This window comes from Ixodes scapularis, unplaced genomic scaffold (assembly GCF_016920785.2).
Source record: "Ixodes scapularis isolate PalLabHiFi unplaced genomic scaffold, ASM1692078v2 PGA_scaffold6__148_contigs__length_123643588, whole genome shotgun sequence".
NCBI classification, from domain to species: Eukaryota; Metazoa; Arthropoda; class Arachnida; order Ixodida; family Ixodidae; genus Ixodes; species Ixodes scapularis.
In genome coordinates, this window is record NW_024609881.1 from 21,694,283 (window position 1) to 21,716,868 (window position 22,586).

The window sequence follows — 22,586 nt, forward strand, 5'->3', positions numbered from 1 at the left end:
GGGGCTATGTTGCGCTTTTTGCACTCCCAGCTGGAGACTTGGAAGAGGGAAGTGACGTCAACGACACAGCAAACGCAGATTGGATGTTGACAAAAGAAAACGAAATCAACACCCAATCTGCGTTTGCTGTGTCGTTGACGTCACTTCCCTCTCCCTAGTCTCCTGGGAGTCCAAAAAGCGCAACATAGCACCCCGGGCCTGCGGATCGTCCTTCCCACGCCAGTACGGCGTAGGCTAGCTGTTCCGGGCTATCACAGTCAGTCTCGCTGCGGAACCACTACGGGATCGTCATAGCCCAGGCCGGTATGGCCAGGGATCGCCGCTTCCGCCAGTCCTGACCCGAACTTCGCTGGTGGAATGCTCCCGGGAATCGCCATGGGCCAGACCAGCCAGAACAGCTCTATCGTTCCTGCCCGGTCCCAGCCTCGTGCAGCACGCTCTTCCTCTTTCCTCGCCGGCTGGCCCCGCTCGCGCCTTGCTCGGCCGTCCTCTCCTCCCGACGGCCACACACACTAGAATAAAATTTGGAACTCAGCATGCTACATAACCGTACGCACATCGCAAAGCCTGGTGCACCGTGGCCTGGTGTAAAAAGGCGACAGGCAACGAAGTGTACGTGGAAGGATATTTACGCTTCGCACGAGCTTTTTCCTAACAAAAACATTAGCAGCCTGCTTTCTGCACGCCGTCACATTTGTTACTAGACTCAGCATTAAATTTGGTTGCTGAAACAAACAAAACTTTGTGCTACGAAAATCCACTCGCAGGTTTGGAAGGTTTTGGTTGCGACCACGCATGCCGAACGGCATTAGCGGTGCCGGAACGGGCCGACGGGCCTTTCGCTTGAAGACCTGATCGCCCGATTCTCGACTTCACAGCGAAGCAACAATCGGCCCGATTGTTCCTATCGTATTTCCCTATGTGGCTGTCAAAGCGGGTGTATCTCGAAACAACCCTTTCCGATTTGAACCCTTCTCGTTTTAGCCCATTCGCAAAGCGCCCTTCGCGTTTTAACCTTTCGCGTTTCAACCCTTTCTCATTTGTACCCGTCTCATTTGAACCCATTCTCATTTGAACCCATTCGCAAAGCGCCCTTCGCGTTTTAACCTTTCGCGTTTCAACCCTTTCTCATTTGTACCCGTCTCATTTGAACCCATTCTCATTTGAACCCATTCGCAAAGCGCCCTTCGCGTTTTAACCTTTCGCGTTTCAACCCTTTCTCATTTGTACCCGTCTCATTTGAACCCATTCTCATTTGAACCCATTCGCAAAGCGCCCTTCGCGTTTTAACCTTTCGCGTTTCAACCCTTTCTCGTTTGTACCCGTCTCATTTGAACCCGTTCTCATTTGAACCCGTTTTCATTTGAACCCATTCGCAAAACGCCCTTCGCGTTATAACCTTTCGCGTTTCAACCCTTTCGCATTTGGACTCGCCTCATTTGCACCCGTTCTCATTCAAACACAGTATTCCAAACCATTCGCCTAACGCTCTTCGCGCTTTAAGCTTTTGTTAATAGGGAGTTTTCGTAGACCGCGTTGGCCCCCTCCGCTAAGCGTTCCGCAACGAAGAAGTTGCTACTGCGCCTGCGCGCCGATAGCCTTGACTGTGGAGTTCCCGCTATCGTAGCGGATTGCGGAGGGCTTTGCGGGACGGCGAAAACGATCTACGAAAACTCCCTATTATGCCTATCTCGGTTGAACTCGCTATCGTTTAAATCCTTATTAGGGAGTTTTAGAATAGCGCACGCTAAAGCTTTGCGTACGCAAAGAATAGCGTCGTCGCCACTGCGCATGCTCCGAACGCAAACCAGGTTTTGCGCTTTGCGTGCGCAATTTTAGCGTGCGCTATTTCTCGGAAATAGCGTGCGTACGCAAAGAATCTTTGCGCTTCTCCTGGGAGGATTCGTGATGAAAAGTTGGCTAAAGCCAAGACGAGCACAGTTAAAAAAAATGGCGGCTTCCAGGATTATGTCGGCGGCTGCTTTGGCGGCGTCGTGAGTGCGATGTTGGCGGTATCCTCGCGACTGCAATTTTCAATACGGGACGACATTGTACTGGGTTTGGCAGCGATCACCGACAACTTGATGGTTGCGACGCGCGAACATTTCACGGCGAAGGAACGATTTGCGAAGGTCAGTACACGAGACCTCTCTTGCCGAGGCGACGCAAGCGGACACGACCGCTCAACCGCTCGCGTCGCGTTCTCATGTTTAAACAAATTAAAATGCTACTCTGGACCAAAAAACTCGTTTTTTTTTTTTTTTTTTTTTTCTAAAGTTACAGCATTTCGTGTGTGAAATAAAATATCTTACTGTATCTTGGTGGCGTCGCAAGCGCGAGATGCTTGGGCTTTTGCGTCGCGGCGGAGAAACGCTATTTATATGCACTACGTAGTGCACTTTGAACGGAAATTGCTATATGCACTACGCTGAGAGCTCATGCCGCTCGGGCCACCCTTTTTCGAACTGCGCGTGTATCACAGGGGAGCTCGTTAACCCAGCCCCCCGCTTGCGTTCACGCCGCTTCGCGGCGACAGTATGCGGCTGCTAATTAGAAAAGTTAACCAAAACACGCCGCTTCGCGGCGCCCAGCCGGCAACTCAAGCCGCGCTGTCCCCGATCTGCGAAGTCTGCGAAATTTCGTCGACAACATTCGGTTTTTTTTTTTTTTTTATTATTAGTGTTCATCGCAAAAAAGAAATATAAATATCGCCAAATGCCTCGTCAAAACAACGTTCAAGAAAAAAAGAAAAAGAAAAAAAAAAAAAGGTAGGATCACCGCGATTGGAACCTGCGTCCACTTGCGTACGAAGCGGACACACTAACCCCTACGCTATGCCACCGGTTGGAAAACTGGTTGTGATCATTCATTTTATACGAAACAAACGTAGTGCATATAGCAATTTCCGGCTGAGCTGCACTCCGTAGTGCATATAGCATTACTCATTCTAAAACTCTCTTGCGTCGCGTGCGCTAATACAAGCGCTAAATTTAGCGCTAGCGTGCGCTAAAATTGCGTACGTTATTCTAAAACTCCCTAATGTTTATTTAAACTCTGTCTTAAAACAAGCACTTCGCGTTTCTACCCGTGTCTTATGAAAAACATATCGTCTAATAATTTGCGTGTAATCCTTTTTAGAGTGTTCTTAGCATTTTAACCAGTTTCTCTCTTTCTCTCTGCGTTAATAAGCAAATAAAAATAATGGAGATGTTGGTACTGTTAATAACAATGCCGGCTACTCCATGGTAATTGTTATATGGGAAAAAGAAATAACCAGATCTAAAGCAAAGCAGCACACAAACTAACAAAACTCCAGCCAGGGTACCGATCAGGGGCGGATCCAGACCTCCATTTTAGGGGGGGGGGGGGGGGGGGGGCGGTTCCTCGGTGTAAAACGGCGAGGGGGGGGGGGAGTGTTTATATTTTTTGTGGAGTTATTGTTTTTACTAAACTCTTATGACATAACATAGATCTTGAGAGCTTTTGTATCGGTTTACCTGTCGTGGATGAACTCTGAATTAAAACCTTTCGGGTGACCACGCGAGAGGTAAGTATCTAGAAAATTGCGGTGACACTATCCTTTCTGAAACTTGGGTTTCAGACCGACACTACGTGAGCAGTCGATTTAGGGCAGCTTAAAGACATTGCCTTGGCAGACATTCTGGTTGGAGCTAGTGCTCAACTGCTGCGGCAACGGGAAGAGCGGCTTAAATCAATGGAGCAAGTACGTTGCAAACAAGCGACAAAAATGGCCCGGCGGCTTCGACGCTGCTCGCGGCGTCGAAACAGTGTTGACGCAGCGAGCGAAACGAACGTTGCGAGGCAAGTTCGTCGGTTGTTCGCCGTATATTTGGAATGTCCAGAGCGCAGCACTTGCGGCATTGCCAACCCAAGCTCGTGTTTTTACGTGTTCTGGATGCAACTCGAGAGAATGAAAGCGAATAATTTTTGAATAGTTCTGAAAGCATGTTGCAGTTCGGCAACTATAACTTTTAAACTTAGACAAGACCTTAAACAAGCAATGGACCCTTCCAATTATATTCAATTGCACTTCGTCTGGATATTTTCTGTATGAAAGGAACACTTGTTTCTGGGTAGTTAGCTCATTCGTCAGGGTCGAGAGGACAGGTGCAGATATGATGGGGCAGAACGGTTGTCCGGTCGGCGAATCTCAACTGGACTAAAGGCCGATCACGACTGCAGCAACTGCAGCATGGATGTTTGGGAGTCGGCTCGTTTTCCCCAAGTCCCTAGGTAGGGAATTCGAAGCCGCAGTTGGAAACCAGCAAGCCCCGCCTCTGTTCCATTCGATACACACATATTCGCTCCTGCAAAGCCGCGCGAAAGCTCTGCCGTCAATCGAAAAGTAAAGACGGCGCCGGGGAGACAAGGAGTAGTGGGCGCCTTTCCTAAAATATGTCCCGCCACCCTAAGTTGAAACGGCATTGTATACAAATAAATGCCTACGGCGTCGGCTTGAGGACCCCGTGTAAGCAGCCTCCGGCCTTTAGAGTGCTCCTACCGTTTATCTTTCTTTTATTAGCTTCCCGCCATGAGAAGTCGTACCGCAGGGTATGCCCCTTCTGGCGCTCGTCGGCTTCTTTCTGTATTCGGCGCTGCGGCGCTGATCCTCAGTGAGGGATGGAGGCGAGGACGAAAGCGGACTTATCTTTAAGCCAAGATCGTGGGGAAGTCCGGAGCGTCTTCAGGAGAAGCTCAGACCCAGACTACACTGTACCCAGAGCATTTGCTTCCTGCGTCGATTGCTTCCGTTTTTTCTTCGAGCTGACGAAGAACCCCGGGGGGGGGGGGGGGGGGGGGGGTTGCCTGGCGAGGCGTTTGGGGGGGGGGGGGCGATCGCCCCCACCGCCCCCCCTTGGATCTGCCACTGGTATCCATACATATTATTACAATTCAAACATGTTCGTCGATTCATTTTCGTGGCCTACCTGTACCAGTGTGCACCGATGCGAACGCTTATTGTCATGTTCTACACCCAGGCTAACTGGTGCTCGCTTACCGCCTGGACCGGCAGCATCACAAAGCAGCAGCCGCGGCGGGTCTCTCGCCCTACTGTGCACCTCGTCGCACACAAGGCGTTGCCACCCCGCGCAAAAGCACCACCAGCAGGAAGCGGCCAACGATCCTGTGCCGACCCTCGCGTGGATCATTTTAACGCTTTTGCATAATATCCATTGAACTCGAAATATGTTCACAAAATTCTTTATTTTTCCATACCGTCCCGTTACAAGCACTTCGCAAAGCATTATGCCGTTTAAACCGTATGGCTAATTGTTAGGCTACTAAACAACTCTTCTCGAGAAGCATAATAAAAAAAAATTTGGCCGCAAAATGAGCCAGCGCACCTCAATGCGAACCCATGCTCGGTAAAGCTTTATTCTGCAGCTTTGTCCCCACAAGCATTGTTAACGCAGGAAATGATATACAGTTACGTAAACTTTATGGTAATTTGTTAAAACAAAATTTTGAAAAAAAAAATTATTTCTTGTTTTTTAGGGATTTGGATTCCCCAGTCTTTCCTGAACAATGCTGAGTGTGCAATTTGAGCGTGCGCGATTTATCTACAGGAAAAATAAGCTTTGCCGAAACCTATTTGGTGACCGACCACGCCCCCTTTTACACCTATGCATGATCTGTATCTCTCCTATGTTGTGAAAAAAACAGTAAAAAAAACGCAGGTTTTCCCTAGGTTCAGCGGAATGCTTATTGCTCGTCCAGCAACAGCAAAAAGCTGTCTAGCTTTTACTTTTTACCCCCATAAATCCTCAGACACTGCCGGTAATAGTCCCGACGCGCATACTTTTGCTTCTGCTTCTTCATGCTTCCACGGGCAAGGTAATTTATTATTTCCTTTTACACTAGAGCTAGTATGTTAATCGAATGACGAAGACAAAGAAGGTATTTCGAAAGCGTCGCTTTCAGGGTAGTCGGCGTAGGTCAATTTCCCATGCCGCCGAGTCCCCGCAACGCATTCCGATGCCCGACGCAGCGGCTACCACGTGTGCGTCCTCTTCGAAGCTGCCGCACTCGGCAGCACGCTTTGAAGAGCTCAAGGCAGGTGTTAGTGACTGCGACTATGAACTGATTGACATCGACGTTCTTTCGTGTACCGTCGCCGAAAGCTGGGTGTGTAAAGTGTGCGGTGGGGACTTGCAGCTGGTTGAAAAAGCAGCACTAAGAGCTGGCGTCGCGTGCACCTACTTTCTGAACTGTGAAAAGTGCTTTTGGACACATAGATGAGAGAGACGTCAAAACGGACAACTTCGGGCCTCTACTTAGTGTTTCACCAGGATGATTCACTGCGCAGTGGTTGCTGGACGGTGACCGGCGACAACTTTACTTTGCAGACAGGGCTACACAGCTCGTCACAAAAGAGGCCCACAAAGCAAGGCAGCAAACAAAGAAACTAAATATTGACTATGGGGGTGACAATCTGACTGGTGGCTACCGAACTGATACATCAGCATGCTATTCTAGAGTGCAAGTTTATTATAAAGCGCCTTTTTTCACTTCAAAGTCAATTATATCAAAACATCATTTTTTTTCCGACGTTTGACCCTTTTTCTCTGAAACCATAAAAACTAGAAGTATATTCTTTTTCCACTAACAAGACAACACAAGGGGGACTCTACTGAACTAGAATTATAAAAAATTAATCAAGGCAATTTTGTTTCAGAAGCTGTTTATTGTTCATTTTGGCATTAAAATTATAAAAGTCCAGTAAAAACAAAAGCAAAAAAAAAAAAACAACAACAACTAAAATATATATAACAATAGTTCTAGTTCAGTAAAGAGAACACAGAAAGCTAAATACAATGATACCAACATGTATTCTCTAGCACTAGTAGATCCCACGAAAAAGGGTCACATACATAGGCTAAAACACATGGGGGGAATGGGGCCTACCCTGTTCCCTTAAGATGACCGCAGCAAAAAAAAAACAAAAACAAAAACAAAAAACAAAAAAAAAACGAATTATTTAAAGGTTAGAGAATTCTTTCGCCCTCCTTAGAAAGTCATAAAGGGAAATCCTGCCATTGGCAAGCTGGCCCTCCAGCTCACAAAGTTTCCGATCTTTGTTCACCCACTTCTGGCATCGGCCACGCGCGGCACCGCCATTTTCCAGTTGCTGCAAAAAGATCCTGGTCAGCGCTTCATCTTTCTTAATATGGTCAACGAAGGAATAAATGTTGGGGTGTGCCCTCCTAGACATGGCGTTAATTTTTCTGTGCCATGATTCGATATTGTTGTTAGTCCGTGAACCCCTGTTGCCATTCTGGTTCCACTGCTGAACAGCAAAGTTACCATTTATCCACGTGCCGTCAAATAGTCCAGCACATTCGCAATGCCGGCGACACCTAGAGAAGTCCCTTCTAGACGTAGGTGCGCCCAAGCACGTGGAACATCACTCACTGGTACAAATGCCAGCGCCACCAACTTCCTTATGAGCGATCTTACAGTGCTATTCTGAGCGTAATCTGTCTGCAGACCGGCTCTTTGTACAGCAGCCCACACGCGTTGAGTGAAATGAAAATGGCACCCTCGGTGGACTGCCGCAGGAAACGCTACCTGCAATCCTGCGATCAATGCCTGCTCGAAATCTGTCAGGAACTCGTCAGGGCATGGGTATGCGATACCCGCACTGGTAAACACATTCCTTAGGTTCTGAAACGCTCGCACGTAAGTGTCACGTGACCTTCCCTGAAGCAAAAGGTACACCGTGGGCGAGTGCGTACCGTCCTGCTTGACGTGAATAGTCAAAAGCTGATCAAATATTTGCGGTACCACAAAAAATGTCCCATCCGCAAATATGGACTTTGCTGAAAATAAGCGCAGCAAAGCCTCGTGAGAAGCAAACCCCAAGATACGCGAACCAGGTACGCTGCTATCGTCAATGACAAGAAACGGACCACCGTCTTCAGTTTGCTGGTACAGTCTCCTCAGCTGTACGTCATCAGCGGTCGTAGGATGCTGTGGCTGGTGACGACGTCTTTCCCGATATGTCCTTCAGGCTCGAAAATTTTGGTATTTCCGCCACAACTTCAGCCGGGGCCTAAAAATTGTTAACAAGGACACATATTCATTATATCATAAACGATAACTAATTCACATGGGAATGCATAGATAATCAGTGCTTACTTCGTGTGACACGCGAAGTAGTTCCTCGCTGTATAGACTTGGGGCTGCGACGTGTGGATTGGCCGCAACCGTGCTTTTCAGTGTCATTCTCATCTTGTCTTTGACGATGGTTGACTCGTCGGGAGCGTGATTGTGGTCATCTGTGCTCGAAGAGTGGAAGGTTATTCAATGCGACAAAACTGACCTAGTACAGAATGCGTAGCAAAAAGAAGCACATAAATTCTCAACTTACGGAGCCGGTTCTTGATGAGATCTTGTTCGGTTAAAACCGAAGCCGGGCAGCCGGACGAGACGTACTTAGCACACCTCCACGCTACGGTGCGGCAAGTATTTTCTCTCTTGCGATGGTATTTGTAACCATCAAGATCGAGACACGGATTCGTTTTCTGTGTTTCTAAAACGACGAAGTCCGACATATCTTACGACGTGCTTAAAACAAAGGGAAGTGAGGTATAGAAAGGAGGAGGAACAGTTGAGGATCAAGGTTGAAGATGGAGCGCAAATGATACATAGATGCTGCAAAGTGGCGCCATCTCATGCATTGCTCATGAAACAATTTTCCTTATGACTGCGTGCTGCCCTGAGCCGCCGAGCACGGTGCCCCCGAGTCTGTCGGCGGGCTAGTGCTGTTTCGGTGGTTCATTTCCCTTCAGATGCTGTTGATGTCGTTAAGTTGTCATCGTGTGCAGCGGATGGATCATTGTGCTCCTCGTGTGTTATTGCTTGTAGTAAGTACCGCAGCTTTCATAAAAAAATAAAAATCGGAACTCGGGGGTCGGGGGTCGGCCTAGAAACGAGGATGCGGTTAGCTACCTAAACCGAAACTCCCGTATTTATTCGTCGCGTTATGGTACGTTTACACTTGCGGATCCGCCAGCGGATCCGCCCAGCTTTTGCCGCTGGAGCGAAACGCTGGGCGGAAAACGCGGCGGCGAGCCGTTCAGGTCCGGGATCTATTTCTGCCGCCGAACGAGGCGCTTCGCTGACCGGATGTGACATTCTTGCGCAGCGCGACGCTGCCTACGTCATGAGTGCGCGTTCTTCCGGGAGCAGCAACGCCCGGGAGAGACAGCCGAGATGGGAACTCTCGCGCCTTCTCGACATTTTTGACGGGATGTTACGAGAACAGCTGCCGCAGCCGGCGCCACCGCCGCCGCTCGAAGGAAATAGATGTAAACGGAACCCGCTCGTCGCCGCCGCCGCCGGGAGCGGATCCGCTCCCGCGGCAGCGGATCTCTTCTCAGGTGTAAACGTGCCATTAGAGTCGCGCCGCTTCATGTTTCAGAAAGCCTTTGGTGCGGGTAGGGCTCGAAGGCAATTAATTACCCGAATCCGCCATAAATACCGCAGAAAGATTGCGAGATCATGATGTTGGATTAATTTGGGTTCGAAATGAGAGAGGTTAAAATGAGAAAAGTCTTTCTGACAGTGGTCCAAACCAGAAAGTATGTTTTGAGAAAATTTGAAATGAGAAAGGTTAAAATGAGAAAAGTCGTTTTGAGAAGGGTCAAAACGCGAAAGTTTGTTTTGAGAACGGTTTAAATGAGAAAGGGAGAAACGCGAAAGGTTTAATTGAGGAAGGGAGAAACGCGAAAGTTGTTTTGCGCTGGGTTGAAATGAACGCATTCGCAAAACGCCCTTCTCGTTTTAACCTTTCGCGTTTTGACCCTTTCTTATTTATACCCGTCTCATTTGAACCCATTCTCATTTGAACCCTTCTCGTCTGAACCCATTCGCAAAACGCCCTTCGCGTTTTAACCTTTCGCGTTTCGACCCTTTCTCATTTGAACCCGTTGTCATTTGAACACCGTAGTGAGGTATAGAAAGAAGGAAAAACAGTTGAAGGATGAAGGTTGAAGATGAAGCGAAGCGGCACCATCTCTTGCATAGCACATGAAACAATTTTCCTTATGCCTGCGTGCCACCCCGAGTCTGTTGACGTAGCTACGTGGTCACATGGTGACGTGGTTTCAAAAGTGCTAGCGCAGATTCGGTACTTCATTTCTCTTCTGGCGCTGTATGTCGTTAAGATGTCGTCGTGTGGAGCGAATGGATCATTGTGCTAGTCGTGCGTTATTGCTTGTAATGGCCAATTCGGGTGGTCATTATCCCTGAAAAAAGTTTTCCCATACCTTCGGCAAGGGCGTTCGCGTGGTCAAAGGCTGGCGGGTGCAAGCTTTTCGGCTTGCGCTTCTCTGGCGTGTACCGGCAATTTACCAGCAGAAGTTTTCCCGAGCTCCAAGAGGTCGGGCAGCTTGTTTGCTAGACTGTATCCGGTATCGTCACATCAGAATCGGGATAGGGAACCAAACGAAACAATGCTCGTTGAGGCGGCAAATGGCTGGTTCGAGTGGCAAACGAAGCCATCGAGACAGGCACCCTTTGGTGCTCTGAAACAATATAGCAAAAACAACGAAGAGAAAGATAATTTATGTTTCAAAAAAAGTCAACATTTTTGGAAGAATTTATCCAGCCTGAGCAAGGTATGTTTGCTCTGAGACACGGGCTGCATCATATATCACTTTATTTTACAACTCTGTAATAACAAGTTATTACACCGCTGAAAAAAAAGTATGCATAGTGATGCAGTTTGAAACTTGAACACACATTACAATTTCAAGGAGAATGGGTGCAATGAGAAGACTGAGAATTCCAAAAAAGGTACTAGAGAGTTTTAGTAGATCGTTCCGATACCCCCGATAACAATACTATGCATGCGCAAGGGAGGCGGTGGCGGAGTATCGGGTATCGTTATCGGAGTCATGGGAACGATCTACTAGAACTCTCTACTAACAGTAAACAGAATATGGAAAGCGACGCTGGCAAGCCTCCGTGGCAACAGTTAATCGAAAATCCAAACGAAGTTTATTGAAATTTGACGAGAGTGCGGTCAGCGCCACACTGATTTATACATCTGCCCTTTCATTGATTTTATATTTTAATATTCTGCCAGCTGTACAGACTGTGGTAATGCCAATATTTTGAAAAGTTCTGTGAAGCCGCTTCTGTTTACACACCTCAAAGAGCCGTAATTTATGTTGTTGGCGTATGCAGCGTGCTCATGGTAGCATAGAATGATCGAAGAAGGTAACAGAGCTCACTCGCGAAAAACGCCAGTTCATTGTGCTTTGCATTCGGGTGGAGAGGGTCACGTGATGCGGCGCTGGCGCGTTTTTGGTCGCCGGTGCCACAGGCAAAGGCTCGAAGGCAATTAATTACCCGAATTCGCCATAAATACCGCAAAAAGATTGCGAGATCATGATGTTGGATTAATTTGGGTTCGAAATGAGAGAGGTTAAAATGAGAAAAGTCTTTCTGAAAATGGTCAAAACCAGAAAGTATGTTTTGAGAAATTTTGAAATGAGAAAGGTTAAAATGAGAAAAGTCGTTTTGGAAGGGTCAAAACCCGAAAGTTTGTTTTGAGAACGGTTTAAATGAGAAAGGGAGAAACGCGAAAGTTGTTTTGCGCTGGGTTGAAATGAGAAGGTAAAAACGAGAAGGTAGAAATGCGAACGGGTTCAAATAAGAACCACCCTTATGAAGCGGGCGGCCAGGGCCAGGGCGGCTCACATTGCATTTGCTGCACGATGAAAAACTAATTCGTCATCACACTTCATTGACCACAAACGACAGCAAACACGGGGTAAATATCAGTTCAGAACGGGAGCAAACTTCGCGCTGCCACACCGCCAAATGGCAAAATCGCCAGCCAAGCCGCGCCGAAAGCCTTCGGAACGCTTGGAACCGGTCGTATCCTCGGGCCGGTATACGACCGCAGCGCCGCCGTGTACATCCGGGACGTTTCTATGCTCGCCGTTCGTCGGCGCCTCATCCCACTAGCCCTTTCTATATTCCGCGACAACTTTTCTTGGCAATGCAGTGGAAGGTACGTTACGCGTCCCCTCTCCCACTTCTAGTGTATGCAGGCTCTCCTCCTCCCCTATTTCCGGGGAGAGGAGGAGAGCGCTTTTGGCAACGTGGGTCGCCCTCGTAGGTGGAGGAGGTTTCCGCGTCGTCCGGTTAAAATATGACTCTGATATTTAGTTACTCTCTCCGTGCCCTCTGGCTTGCCCGAACCCCAAGAGACCTGGAAACCACAAAAAAGGTAGATGCTTAAATATGATTGCAGGGCCCCTTTAATGATGTCTCCTGTTGTGTGGGGTGCCCTTGAAAGGGTAAGAAGCCCTGTTAAATGAAGAACTACATTCGCCAGTGACTGTTAGTTCCCCGAAGGAAAAATTCATCAATGTAACCCTGTTTGGCAGTCAATGTTTTCTAGTGGACCGCTGACTGTGCCTGACTGTACGTCAAGCATGTCTGATTGGCCAACAAGTTACTCTGACGGACAGTCAAACTCCAGACTGACTCCGCTTGTCGGCTTTCTGATGGTTTCCTGGTGGCAGTCGGCCGCCGCGAAATGCCATCAAGATGTCTTGGTGGCGATTCTGATTGTACATCGATTGTCTCTGACTGTACGTCAAAAAGCTTTGACGTGCAGACAGACGTACGGTTAAAGGACGTAAAGTTCGTTCATATACTACTATTTCGTCAAATCTATGAATACGAAAAATAATCTATGCACGAGAAAACGATTTTGGGACGTGAGCCCATAAAACCGCTGATGTTAGAGATATGACACGCAACCGACCGACAACCCTGATCAGAAGCCCGCCGAAACGCCGAACACGCAACTTCCGCTTCGCCCGTAGAGGCTTCGCGAGCTTCCATGAACGATCGCTCTCGACTCGTTTTGTTTGCCTGCTTGCTCCAACCTGTCGATCCTGCCCAGGCTCTACAATGTCTTATGTTTTAGTAGAATTTCTACTCGTCAATACCCAGCCTGTCGAGAGTTCCGACGATGTAAGGAACTTTAGCGGTGTAGTTGAAGACGACAAGGTGTACCAGGTCTACTGGGCCGGAGACGCGCGAACAAAAGGATCGTTCTACGACGCGAAAGTACTCTACATGGCACCTGAGTAGAACTGTGTAGTACGGCGATTGATGTACGAGTGCTTTGCATAACATGCTGAAGGCTTAACTGCATATGCAGCCGAAGCATTCTTTAGAGCGATGCGCTCATTGTCGGAATCTCGCGCTACAATACTAAAATGCTCCTGACCCGGTCCGAGAGGTTTGGGCTAGAAAGTTTATACCTTTCTATCTGGCATGGGCTATTGGCCTTACCGCTGTGTCGCACCTCATTATTATTGTTTCATGAAGAGTGCAGACAAAAAGCATCCGCGATCGTAGTTCAGATATGTCTGCTGCTCGCGTTCGTCCGTGGAAGCCGGCGCTGTCTGTCGTAGCATGCATGCCTGCTCTCTAGCTCCAACGGAGTCGCGTAGGTTTTGTGAATTAAAGTGTATACGGTCGTCCCGAAAGGTTCAGACATCAAGGGTGTTTCTTTGAAACATGCTTACGGTGCATCATGCATGTGGTCCCGTTTGTAAACGAATGTCCCTTTTGCCTGAAAAACGCAAATTTCAAAAGTTGGAAAAAGCAAAGGACGGGTACACTTCCTGATTTTTTATGTCATGAATTACAATCATTTTAAGGATTTCTGAACCGTTTCACAGCCATGCAAGATGGACACCTCGGCTTGTGAACCGTTTCATACCCATCCAAGATTGCCACCTCGGAATTTGAGCTTTATATAAAGAGTAAAGCTATATACGCACTCCGGAGTGCACTTTGGACGGAAAGGGCTATACGCACACCGCTAAACTCGTATAAAAGGAATGGTCAAATCGAGTTCAATAAGTGATGGCATAGCATAGGAAAAAAAAAAAAAGGCACAGCATAGGGGTTAGGGTGTCCGATTTGTACGCAAGTGGACGCGGGTTCGATCCGCGGTGACCTCTTGTTTTTTTTTTTTTTTCTTATTTTTTTCTCGAAAATTGTTTTTGTCGAGGCATTTGGCGATATTTATGAGTGCGTATAGCTTTACTCTTATATAAATGCTGCCCTTGTTGATGAAATTCCCTTGGCAGTGGCAGTCACACGTCATCTGATGGACCATCAGGGCACGTTCCACCAAGGCTGCTGACTGGCAGTCAGTGTCCCAAATTACGTATCTTGATGAACTTTTCAATAGGGTTTTAAGTTTAATTTTTCAATTATCATTTATTTTCTAAAAAAAGCTTTTTTAATTTTCTTTTTTGCTTTTTTAAATTTATTTTAGTTGTTATTTATTTATTTATTATTTACTTATTAATGTTTATTTGCTATTTGGTTCTCAATAACGGTGAAGGAGAAGACGATGACGATTTGAGGAAGAAGTATATCACAGAGTCTACCTTCCGATGAAAGGAAAAGAATGCTTCCGGTATGAAGGATTCTCAATCTTGTTATATTTCTAGAAATTTCTAGAAATATATTTCTAGAATATATTTCTAAAAAGAATAGATTGGACCATGTGGTCCAATCTATTCTTTTTAGGTGCTTCAGTTCACTGGTGATGGTGGCAGATGCATGGGGTCTGCTACCAGGAACATCTTGGAGGTTCTGCTTAGCCAGAAAGTGGCTGTCAATTTCAGCTGGGTACGCCAGAAAGGCTAGGAAATTTCCGGGATCTTAATGTGGCAGGCATCATTTACAGTAAGACACTTTTGTTTGTCGTGCGTGAGTTATCTAAGTTATTCACTAAACTAGTTATGTAAAATATTCCACAAGGGCCTTGTCGGGTTCAGAGCTAACGTCAAATGCAGATTATATTGAATATTCTTGCCCTGACGGTAAAATTAATTAAGACTGATTTTACATGGAAACCGACAAACTAACCTTACTCGGGAGTGGGAGAATGATACTATTTTCTGAACATATTTCTTTCTAAATAGGCGAAACTTTTGCTGTGTGGGTCAAATAGCCATGTATGTTTACGCGTTCGCACTAAGGGACATCTTTTTCCTGAACATCTATTTATATTGACATTAATTTTGATTTTTTTCTAGACCATCATATTTTCCTTCTGTGACTGTCATCACAAACCAATGTTTCAGGGGCAGTGATAGCAAATGTTGAGTGTGCAAACAAAGCTGACGTGGAGACCATCGTCACAGTGTGGCTGTACCACGCTGGAGAGAAACTAAAAAAGCTGCAGTCAAAAGCCGGAGATGTTCGACATGATGGTAAGTTTCTCACATAACCTGTTTTTATTATTAGTGCTTATGGAATTGATTTTTTTCTAGATCCCGCTGACTATTCGGACTAGTGCTGGCCAAGATGCGAAGACAGCCTGCACGTCTGGTGCAGACATTGAAAGAAATCATGTATAGCATTTGCTTTCCAATAAAGTATTTCTTGAACAGTTACCTTTGTTTCCAATAATGAATGGCATGATCATGATCATAGTTACAGGCTAAGAACATAGGGCAAGGAAAGACGCAGAGGGGAAAGCAGACGGGATGCTGGAGGGGAGAGTTTTTCTTATCTCCTCTTAAAGGGCAACTCCGCTCAATTCCGAAGATTTCGGGATAATGATTGATTTCGAATTAAAAAGCCCTATTAAAACACACTACGTCGTTTGCTTCGCGAAAAATGGGATATATATTTTTAAATCTGATTTTAAACACGAGCGGAAATCGAAACCGAAACTTCGGCTCCGCCCGGCAACATTGGCCTTGGGTCGCCAAGTACATGGCCATCACGTGGTACGAGATGTCACGTGATCCTCGGCCCAACGACGGGCGGGATTGGGGCGAGCGTTTGGCAGGCGCGAGTGTCGTCTGCGCCGCACTCTTCGCCACGTTTTGGTGTCTACGGCATTCGACGACGTCTGCACAACTGCGGCATAAGTGTGCGCGCACGTGGTGTCCGTAGTGTGGACGAAACTCCGAGAGACAATAATCACAATCGGTGAGACGACGACTGCGGTTGTGACGCGGAAGACGGCGGTAACGGCGGGACCACGGCGGGCGGCCGGGCGGCTCCCAAGAAACGCGCTGCGCAGGCGCGTTACGCCAATCACGTGGACACTGCTGAGCGCCGAAAGGCAACGTTGCTGACGTCATGCGCTACGCTCGCCCGGAGAAGTGAAAACAAGCAAAAGGGGGCCATGTAGATGGCGTTTAGCTCAATGTTGGCTCCGCCCATGCCGTAGCCTTGACTGCGCTGTTGGTTGCGCCTGAATTCGCCCGCTCAAGTCAGCCGATTTCGGCAACTTGGCGAGTTGCAAAATTTGCAGGACCGTTTAAGAAACATTTAGATAGAACTGCGTCGTAAGATTTCACGTGTGGTCTTTCTAGGCGATACTGAAGAGGACTGCATTCAAAACCAAAAATGAAGCGGAGTTGCCCTTTAAATGGCAACTCCGCTCAATTCCGAAAAATTTAGGCTTACATGTGATTGCATTTCACAAAACACTACTAAACAGCTCTACGTCTTCGGATTCGCAAAATGTGAAATATATTTCTGGAATCTTAATTTAAACATAAGCTGATACCGAAACCGAAACTTCAGTAGCGTCACGCAACATTGGTCTCGTGTCGTCAGAGGAATGGCCACGTCACGTCGAACCACGTGGTCTTGTGACGTTCGGGGGGGCGAGGGACAGGACACGCGACGCCGGCAGGTCGCTTCGCATGGCGTGGACGGTGATGGCCCCGGGGGAGAGGGGGAAGTGGAGAAGACGAAAGAGGAGAGGGGGAGTGAAGAAACAGACCGATAAGCGCGTAGGGCAGCGCAAACTAGCGTATCCGCGTTACGGTGGTCAGGTGGACGCCGTTCAGCCAACACTGGGAGGAGAAACTCATGATGTCATCGTTCAATTTCACTCTAAAAAGTAAAAACAAACAGAACGTGAGAATGACGTAGTCATGCCTCTGACGTAGTGGCTCAACGTTGGCCGCTCCAACTCCGTCGCATTGACTACTGCGCTGACGATTGCGCCTCACGTCGCACGCCAGAGTTGGCAGATTTTGCCGACTTGGCTCACTTGAAGGTTTGCTGGCCAGTTTATTAAATATATGGACGCAATTAGATCGCAATATGTAACATGGGGTCTTCCAATATGATACTGAAGAGGGCTACATAGTTTTCTAAATATCAACAATGAAGCGGAGTTGCCCTTTAATCATTCCGTCAGCTTTCTTCCCCCTTTCCCTTACCTTATGTTCTTATGCACAGTTCCATGTCGTGACGTCATCACTTACGTGTTCAATTGTGGAAGTCAGAAAACGAAATTCTCCACGCTATAGGGCGTATTCACTGGCGGCCATAGCTGTGTGCGCGATTGCTGAGCGCGTGCTGATGACGAACTTCCACAGTTATTTTGGAACGTGCACTCCACACCGTCAAGGTTGTCGGTCTTAGCAGCCTATTAATGTGAGCTCATTCTGAGCATGCGCTCTAAACAGCACCCGCAAATATGGCGTCCAGTAAATAGACCCTATTACAGTGTTCTAGAGGGCGTTGTAGTGACAAGAGCGGCGGCCGCTTCGTGAAGATTTTGCGCGTAGACGACACCATGGCGCTGCTGTTTTGTGCCCTAGGAGCGCGTCCCCGTCAGCCCCATCATCAGCGCTGTTAGGCGCTTACTACTGTGGTTTGACTGGAGCTTTTCGCGGTGCGAAACAACTGCTAATGTTGTTCTGTATACTCTGTTTCACCTTATGATGTACCGCAGGAAAGGCTACAAGCGCGAGCTCTTTGCTCTGGGGCACATCTCGTCGGCACACGCTCTCGTGAATTAAGAGCAGCTGCCAACGCTATGAGCTCGCGTTTCTAGCCTTTGCTGCGGTACAACATAAGGTGAAACGAAGTATAGTAAATTGTAGTTCTGCCTTTGGAAAAAGAAATTGGGTTGTGTGTATGTTTATACAGCCTAGAACTTGGTCTGCCTCACAGGGGCGACGGGTCTCCCAGCTGTAGATGAGCAATTTAGCCAGTGCGGTACAGCCGCTAGCCTGGGGTCTTTAACGTGCATCACGCAGTAGTGATACACGACCGCACGCCGGTACGATGCTCATCCAGATCGAAACGGGCAGGGGTGGGGCTCGAACCCAGGATCCCTGGGTTCTGCAGCGCGAGCTTTCGCTCCACGTGCTCCGAGCTGGTGTGCGCTAGACCACTCGGCCACCGATCCCCTCTCTGCCTTTGGACTAATGCCTCTAGAGTGTGTGCTATCCTCTACTTGAAATATTCCCGTGTTTTGAGGGAGATTATTTAATTAATAGCGACTCCGCCCCCCCCCCCCCCCCCTCGTATTGACACATCGTTCAGCAACGCTATCACTTGGACTGCAGGCTTAATAGCTGCGAAAGAAGTTCTACGGTGCTACATTTTGGAGAAGCGTACCGCGTCACCCTCGTCGTGTTCTTCGTTCATCGCACACGTGCCATTAATCCTCCTAGGGCACAGAACTCCAGCGCCACTCGCGGTATCTACATCGACCGTCTTCACGCGCTTCATTGTAAGCGGGCGCCGCTCTTGCCACTACACCCTCTAGAACACTGTAGACCCTATTGATCCGAAAGGTATGTGAGCAAAAGCAGCGTCGCGTTGCGAAATGGACTTCATGGGGAACGCAAAACCGTTTTCCTGAGATTTCAGATAAAGCTTCAAATAACTTAGAACAATAATTTTACACACCAGGATATCTGAAGTGTCATTCTGCAGAGTAAGTGCTAGAGGCCGCTGCCGTTGCTATCAGCAGTACGCATAGTACTGACGTCACCGGGCGCTCTATAAGAAGAGCACCGTCATACGCGCAGCCAGATCGCTGCCGGCCTCTGCGGAAATAAAGCTGTTTCGCAGTCCTTCCTTCGTCTGGCCACTCCTTGCACCGCAGACATAACAACTGGCGACGAGGATGGGATTCGAACCCACGCACTCCGGTCGGCCGTAGAGGAAGAGTTGCAGAAGCTTGAACAAATGGGCGTCATTACGCAAGTGTCAACCAGTGAGTTTGCTACGCCTATTGTACCGGTAGTTAAAAAGGACGGCACCATACGTGTGTGCGGGGATTACAAAACAACGTTGAACCCTATCCTAGACACGGAGCAGTACCCCCTGCCCAAACTTGAGGAAATACTAGCTGCGCTCGCCGGAGGCAAATACTTTTCCAAGCTAGATCTTAGCAGGGCATACCAGCAGGTAGAGATGTCGGAGGACTCAAAAAAACTTCTCACACTAAACACGCACAAAGGGCTTTTTGCGGTGAACAGACTCCCTTTCGGAGTAGCGTCTGCGCCCGCGTTGTTCCAGCGCATTATGGACAACATACTTAAAGGACTCCCGGGTGTCATATGCTACCTTGACGATATTCTCGTCACGGGAGCAACCGCTGAAGAACACCTCAGGAACCTTGAAGCCGTGTTTTGTACACTTCAGCAGAAAGGTGTTCGCGTCAAGCGTGAAAAATGTGAATTTTTCAAAGAAAGCCTGCAGTATCTGGGGCACATTATCAGCGAGACCGGCGTCAAGCCAAGCGAGGAAAAAGTTCAAGCGTTGCTGCATGCCCCAGCGCCTACTAACATCGCACAGTTGCGTTCACTGCTTGGACTGATAAATTACTATGGAAAATTCACGCCACGGCTAGCAACGCTGGCAAAGCCTTTCTACAGGTTACTACAGAAGGATGCTCCCTGGTGCTGGAATCGGAAATGTCAAGATGCCTTCCAAGCCATCAAGGAAATCTTGTCTTCGACGGAGGTGCTGGCACACTACGACCCGGCACGCCCGCTGCAGCTATCCTGCGATGCGTCTGCGTATGGTCTCGGCGCTGTGCTGTCGCACGTCATGAAAGATGGCACGGTAAGGCCAATTGCCTACGCTTCCCGAACATTATCAAAGGCTGAGGAAAACTATAGCCAGATTGAAAAGGAGGCGCTCGCCCTAATCTTTGGCGTCAAGAAATTCCACTTCTACATTTATGGTCGGGAGTTTACGTTGATTACTGATCATAAACCTTTGCAAGCGATCCTTGGGCCAAAGAGTGGGATCCCGGCAATAGCCGCCGCAAGACTGCAGAGGTGGGCGGTAACTCTGTTAGCCTACAAGTATAAACTTGCCTACAGGACGTCCGCAGAGAACGCGGACGCGGACTGTTTTTCACGACTTCCGTTGCAGTCCACAGAAGTAGACGACAGTCACGACGAGACGTTTTATACGCTGCGATTGGCATCTCTACCAGTCACCAGTAGGGACATCGCGCGTCATACAGAGCGTGATCCCGTCCTCAGCTTGGTCGTAGACTTCACCAAGAAAGGATGGCCATCACATCTTGATGATAAAGTGTTGAAGCCCTATTTTGACAGACGCAGGGAACTCACAGTCCACGAGCGGTGCCTGATGCATGGAATGAGAGTCGTCGTGCCCCCGAAACTTCAACAGCTGGTCCTGGAGGAGCTACACCAGGGACACCCAGGAATAGTGCGGAGCAAAGCACTCGCCCGAAGCTACGTATGGTGGCCCTCCTTGGAAACGGACTTGGAGAACCAAGTGAGACACTGCACGGCATGCCAACAGCAGCGCCACATGCCAGAAAAGGCACCATTGCACCCTTGGTCATGGCCGACACAACCGTGGTCACGGGTACATGTAGATTTTGCGGGCCCTCTTCGCGGTCGTATGCTACTAGTCATTGTAGACGCGCATTCTAAATGGCCGGAGGTTTTTGTCATGACGTCTACCACCGCAGAAGCGACGATAACAAAACTGCGCGATTTATTCGCTCGGTATGGGGCACCAGAAGCTCTGGTTAGTGACAACGGTGCGCAGTTTACATCGTCCGAGTTTAAAGAGTTCCTTAAAGAACAGGCAGTTCGACAGGTTCTCACTTCTGCATATCACCCCAGCAGCAATGGACTCGCAGAGAGATTTGTGCAAACCCTAAAGAACGCACTACGAAAAGGCCCTGCAACTGAAAGTATGGAGGAAACCTTGTCAAAGTTCTTAATGACATATCGCAACACTCCGCATGCGACGACTCAAGAAACCCCATCTTTTCTTTTTTTGGGTCGTCGGCCACGAACACGGTTGGATGCACTGAAGCCGGCTCTGGATCGTACTATCCGAGCACGTCAGTTTGAACAGACTTCACGGCGCAGGGGTGCTAACAGTGTGTTCGAAGTGAACGATGAAGTGTTCGTGCGTAATTTCAGGAGCGGCCCCACATGGTTCCACGCAACAGTACTGCAGCGGACGGGACCAGTGTCCTACGTGGTCAAGGTGCGGACACCGGATGGACTCCGCACTTGGAGGCGACACAAGGACCACCTGCGCTCAGCGTCTACTGCAGTGACAGCGCCGTCCCTTGTGGGGGAGGACGATACCGACACCATCTATCCTGCGTCTGAAGCCGACGTACCACCTCCGTCTACTGTCTCCGCAAGACAAACGGTGCCCGTCACCCCCACTAACGCTGCGCCTCGGCGATACCCACAACGCCAGAGAAGACCCCCCGATCGCTATGAAGCCTCATGACGTTCCAAATTGCGGTGGAGGAAGTGCTAGAGGCCGCTGCCGTTGCTATCAGCAGTACGCATAGTACTGACGTCACCGGGCGCTCTATAAGAAGAGCACCGTCATACGCGCAGCCAGATCGCTGCCGGCCTCTGCGGAAATAAAGCTGTTTCGCAGTCCTTCCTTCGTCTGGCCACTCCTTGCACCGCAGACATAACAGTAAGCTTTTTTTTTTGTGGTGCAAGTTTTTGGTTTAAGTGCTTTTGGTGGCTCAAGAACATTAGAAATTTGCGGGCGTCAATGCGTTCTGCGGTCACTGTTGGTGTCTTTTTCATACACTGATTATGATCTAATAAACACATTTAAATTATGGAAACAAAAACGCTAGTAGAATGTGTACGTCATACCTCAAGATCATCATTGTCGATAAAAAGAAATGCAAGGAGGTTTGCACGAGCGCACGCGAAGGCTCGTTCTTCGTGTCTCAACTATCTCGACTAGAGCCACTAAATAAGCTGCGCTTAGAGTATCGGCACTCCGTTCCCCGACATTGTTGTGGGCGCCGCCATTTTGGCTCCTATGCAGAACAGACGCAACGGCCGATCGTCATGATTCAAAAGTGCGACTTCCTCAGCATTAGATTCGGTGTTAGGAAGGTCATGTAATATTGCTTTGCTCTGTCGCGAACGGTTTAAACATTTGTGGAGGGCGGAAAAACATTTCCTGTGATTGCAGATAAAGCTTCAGATAACTGGCAACCTTGATTTTAAGACACAATATGGCCAAGTGTCGTTACTCTGAAGCGTAGCTTATTTAGTGGCACTAATCTCGACGACCTATAGACAATTGCAAGCACTGATTGCAAGCATGGCGCCACAAGTGGTGCCCCATGCGTGCAAGCGCGTGCAACGCGCGGGTGAACGTAGCTTTCGCAAGCTCGTAATCGCACGGGCGTGCCTGCTCGAGCAGAGACATGGCGGCGGCCAGTCGCCCAGCTTGCTTCACTGGACGCCATATTTGTGGGT

The 22,586-nt window shown here is 48.4% G+C and overlaps 1 protein-coding gene across 1 annotated transcript; it reads left to right on the forward strand.

Moving 5' to 3' along the window:
- The first annotated feature begins 19,422 nt into the window (after positions 1 to 19,422).
- LOC120844200 (uncharacterized protein K02A2.6-like) lies at positions 19,423 to 21,695 on the forward strand. Its single transcript, XM_042294649.1, has 2 exons — positions 19,423 to 19,911; positions 20,415 to 21,695. Exons 1-2 carry the CDS (start codon positions 19,904 to 19,906, stop codon positions 21,580 to 21,582), a joined length of 1,176 nt encoding a protein of 391 aa, XP_042150583.1. The 5' UTR covers positions 19,423 to 19,903; the 3' UTR covers positions 21,583 to 21,695.
- The last annotated feature ends 891 nt before the right edge of the window (positions 21,696 to 22,586 follow it).